At 35.4% G+C, this 4,815-nt stretch overlaps 1 protein-coding gene across 1 annotated transcript; it reads left to right on the top strand.

Annotated features, from left to right (window-relative positions):
* TbgDal_VII1950 (retrotransposon hot spot (RHS) protein) lies at positions 1–2,070 on the top strand (the record flags this gene model as incomplete). The annotated part of the gene is made up of 1 exon (XM_011776207.1): positions 1–2,070. The coding sequence occupies one exon, from the start codon at positions 1–3 to the stop codon at positions 2,068–2,070; it is 2,070 nt and encodes a 689-aa protein (XP_011774509.1).
* Between the last annotated feature and the right edge of the window lie 2,745 nt (positions 2,071–4,815).

Here is a 4,815-nt window from a genome sequence, read left to right as displayed (position 1 = left end):
ATGATTCAAAACAACGGCAATATGAGAAATACTCAGAATGTGTTTAACGAACGGTTTAATCGTGCACAAGGTGAAGTGCAGGAACAAGGTGGACGACAGATGCTGAATCCATCGGTAACTGGAAAAAGGAAATCTCGTGAAGAGGAGTTATATGAGTCTCTGTATTATGCGAAGTGGAGTTATGTGATGTCAGGTTATAATCAAGAGCCACTCGGTATGAAGGTATTCTTTGGAAGACCACAACACATATGGACGGAAGAAGAAGTGGATATAACTCCTGAACATTGTGAAGTTGATGCGGAACTTGAGGAGAGACCCACTGGCCTGGAGATCTTTGTCCTTACATCAATGATGGGTTGGCCATCAGATAGATTTCAAGGTCGACTAATTAGTTTATATCAGAGAATTGGGATATTGGACAATAATGTCTACATCCGTCGTGAAATGATGCGTGTGTGGTATATAATACAACGAAAATTAAATGCATGGTGGGTGCAAAAGACAGAGAGCACACCACCAACACACATTGTCATTGGTATATCTGGTATTGGAAAATCATGTGGAGTTGGATCATTTTTACTTCATTCCCTACTTCACTTCCATGAAGGAATGCTTGATGTCGTTGTGTATTTCACGGGTTCCAAAGCTTACCTTATATACAACAAGAAGGGGAATGAGGAAGGGAGGGTTGTATTGTACGAGAGAGAAGACGTCACTAATGTTATTGAAGAAATGCGTTTAAAAAAAAGAGGGCATATTATTTTTGATATTAATAGTCCTAAGGAGAGTCTGCCTTATGAGATCCCAAGAAATGTTTGGGGTGTGACTGTCCTCGCACCCCCAGATGGAGTTCGCTACAAGTACTGGATGAAGAACCTGGAACAAACAAGGATAATTTTAAACTGCGATGACGTACGTGACATTAAGGCGTTTGTGGCTTGGAACAAACTGTCCCTATTTCCCAACTATACGACTCTCGATGAAAATGCTCGTGCGAAGGTTAAGGAAGAACTAGAGGATGAGTGGAGGTTGGTGGAGAGACGTGTTGACTTTGTGGGGCCGCTGCCTCGTTATGTTTTCAGAAATGGAGCTGGCTGTCGTGAGGCGGCAGTAATAGGGTATCTAAGCAGTCTCAGTTGTAATAGACGAGATGGCTATGATATGATGATGGGAAAATATTTTGAATGGAAAGGTAATGATTTCACAGAATCGTTAATAAAGATTGTACGGGAGAGGAGCAGATATGGAAACCTCGAATCATACCACTGTAGACCTCTATCAGTTGCCATTGGGAATATGATACTCTGTACGCTGTTTGCAGATGTTGCGGAAAGTATGTCATCCCATGAATTCATGATGGAATACGGTAAGGTCGGAGCCTACTCGCTTAAAACAAGGGCTTTGGTTTCACTTCTCTTTCCTAGAGTCTTTTGTGTGGTCACAAAACATTTGAACTACCTCCGAAGACTCGGAGAGACGGAAGACAAGCGTAGCATCCTGAAAGATATGACCCCACAACAGTTTCAACTTGTTGAACAAAAGTTCTTACCAGAAGCTGGACAGAATGCAATTGGAAACTGTAAATACAAGGTGCTCTACAGGTCATTGGAGGAGAGTAAGCTTTTTGTGGGTGGTTTTTTCTTTGTGGAAGATTGCTCTAGAAGGGTTGCGGATATGAGGGATGGTTTTCCACAACTGGGAGTTGCCTCAAAGACTATTGTGCTTATTCAAATAACAGATAATTACAGGAAAGAAGCAAGTGTTTCAGAGTTACAGGAATTTATGACAAACATTGCAAGGTATTTTTCCGATTGGGATACCTTTTCTCGTAACATGGCATGGGAGATGATATATGTTAATGCTATTTATGGTGGTGTGATTAAGACGCGGCAACGATGTGTGAACAACAACACCGCTGATGCTGAGCAACAAACTGAGGAAACACAAGTATTTTGGGATGGTATTGACCAGTATCAAATAACATTTGATAACAAGATACAGAAAGAGCTTATAATAGCGTATCATGAAGAGAGAAAATATCGAGATGCACCAGCATTCACACGGAAATGAGGTCATGAGTAGCATCCTATTGTGAAGACCATTTCGTCACTTTTACATATAACATGTTAGAGGTTGGAAAAAACATATTGTATTCCTTCTGTTTCTTCATTGCAATTCTTTTAATTTTCCTTTTGTGTTTCAGGAGGGTTGTGAAGTTAACTTTATCTGACAATGAAGTATAACTCACATGCACCTTTATAATTTTTTGGCTATTGTACCTTTCCTTCAAATAAATGAGTAAATATATTAAGCATAAAATTTCTTTTACGTCTTTGTTTTGTTGAAATACACTTGTACAAGATGCAAGAAGAGATTTCATTTATTTATTATTTTTTTTTCTGTCAATGGGCAAAGCTACTCAAACGCGTCAGCACACAGTGATGAATACAGAATATGGGATGCAGTGCTTGCCGTATTTACTTCATTTGCTTTTTTTCATTTATTTCAGTAACAATCACTAATCTACAAATGCTATAGTGAAGTGATTGTTGTTTCCACACATGTGGTTAAGCTTTAAGTTGTCTAATAAAATTCAAAACTATTATTGTATTCTAATGAAACTTTCTTGACGTACATAAACCCTCTTATAGTTTACATCACTCCCCCATGTATTTATATTTAGTATTTAATGTTTTAGTTTCTGTTCAACGTATGATTTGTATTGCAGAGTTCATCACATGGAAGGCATCATTATGACTAACTATCGCACATTAGTTGTTGTATCTTCTGTGGAAGTATTCATGGCATAGCGCTGCATTACTTTAGAGTATTGTGTGAAACAGTATTTATGCCTTTCAGAGGATTATTACTATTTGCATTTTAGTGACATCTACTGTTCACTTCATTAGATAATAATACTTCAAATAATTATGCAGATATTCAAAAGCTGTACCTTTTGTAAATATGGATTTACACATATGTAATGTTGAAGAACTGATATGTGGTGTGTCTCAAAACCATTCTCTCTCTCTCTCTATATATATATATATATCAATAAAGTGCTTGTATCTTTGAGTAGTGGAATAATTTCATTAACATATGTAATTCAACTCAGATATAAATGAAATAAACAAAATCAAGTAAGCTTTATTGCTTATAGTGAAGTATTAATTTAATAATTTGATATTTTGTATTTTTACTATATGCTACATGTAAAGCAAGTGAATAACTCCTGTGTGATGAATAGGTGGAAGAGATGACGAGTCCAGTAGTTTATGCAATACAAAAGCACAAGGAGAAACATGAGACTATTTTCATTTTATCATACTGACACATGCATGAAACAACAAAAATAGGTTACATGCAGCGTGTCTATATGTTAGAAGCGTGCGACGTGTAACCGAGAGACTCATTCCAGTTTTTATGTCGATAATTGCTTATGCTTTTATCTTTCTTTTTATTTATTTTGGAAAGGAGATGGATTGCACATAAGATATTTACATAACTATCAAAATATGAAATGGACGAAAGAAGCAAATATCAGTGTCCCTCACAGAGTGTGAAATATTGCAGTAGCGATAAGCAGGATTTCATTCAAATATTAAAGAGACTTATAGCCACAAAGAGGAGTGCTGTGTATATATTTGTAACCCAACACAACTGTGGTGACGAGAAGAAATCAAAGAAACACTGTATGAGTATAGTTATATCCGTTGCTGTTTAGATGTATCTCACCCATCAATAGCATTTGCATCTGCAGAAATAAATAGGGACAAATGATATTGTTTGAGACATTCTTGTTCAATAGGTTAGAAGGTAGGAATATTGTTTTGTCCCTTCACTCCTCATGCGGGGGAACCTGTCTCAACACTGCTGACTAACTTAATCCATAAAAGAAATCAGTTGCAAAGCAGTGTCTACTGAAGGATTGCCGATACACTGAGGACAAATAAAAGATACAACCACTGTTACGTATTTCCCCCTTATATGAAGTGTAGTATCTTATATAATGGAAGTTCCATGTAGTTTCCTTAAGGTAATTCTTTTCTTCTATCATTACTCTTGTGTTAATATTTGTACAATTATTTATTTGTATCTTCCAAAAGGAACATTACAACATCAGTTTAAAGAAAGGAAGTAAATAATATATGATTGTTGTATGGTATATGAAAAAGAAAAAGAATATGTATAGTGACAATATGCGATATATTTAGGGATGTAGGAAATGATGAGTGATATAGTAATAGAGTACTTCTTTTTCATTATTGGATACTACAATTTAGTAAAGACACATGATTTCCAATGACAGAAAGCATGTATTTGTGTCTTGATGCGAGTGGAAGAACAACTTTACTATTCCCTAAACTTTATTTCCATGATTAAATTTTACGAGTGAGTGAGTACAATACAGGGAAAGATTAAGATAAAATATGCACATGATTTCTACTCACACAACGCTATGCTCACATAGATGTATCTTAAGTTTCCATCATTCTCCATTACATTTTATTTTTTATATTCCTTTGATTCCTTACACTTCTTATATTCCATGTAATATTTGCATTAAATATATTGACTATATTGAGTATATTGAATATATTCCTTTATTCAGTGTTGTCAGTGTTATGTAACTATTGCATATATTTTCCACATGTGGTGAATCACTGCAGAAGATTTGAGATATTATATAATATTTTATTGTTCACAGAAAATTTATCCTTTGTTTCCTTATTCTCATAATTCAATTTTCCTTAAACTTTCAATTTTTTTGCGTGTACTGAAAGAATATGTGAACAATTGCAAATGCAACTAGGA

The sequence above is a fragment of the Trypanosoma brucei genome, chromosome 7 (assembly GCF_000210295.1).
Source record: "Trypanosoma brucei gambiense DAL972 chromosome 7, complete sequence".
Classification (NCBI taxonomy): Eukaryota; Euglenozoa; class Kinetoplastea; order Trypanosomatida; family Trypanosomatidae; genus Trypanosoma; species Trypanosoma brucei.
Note: the sequence above shows the minus strand (reverse complement) of the source record. Positions and strands in the feature narration are given on the sequence as shown.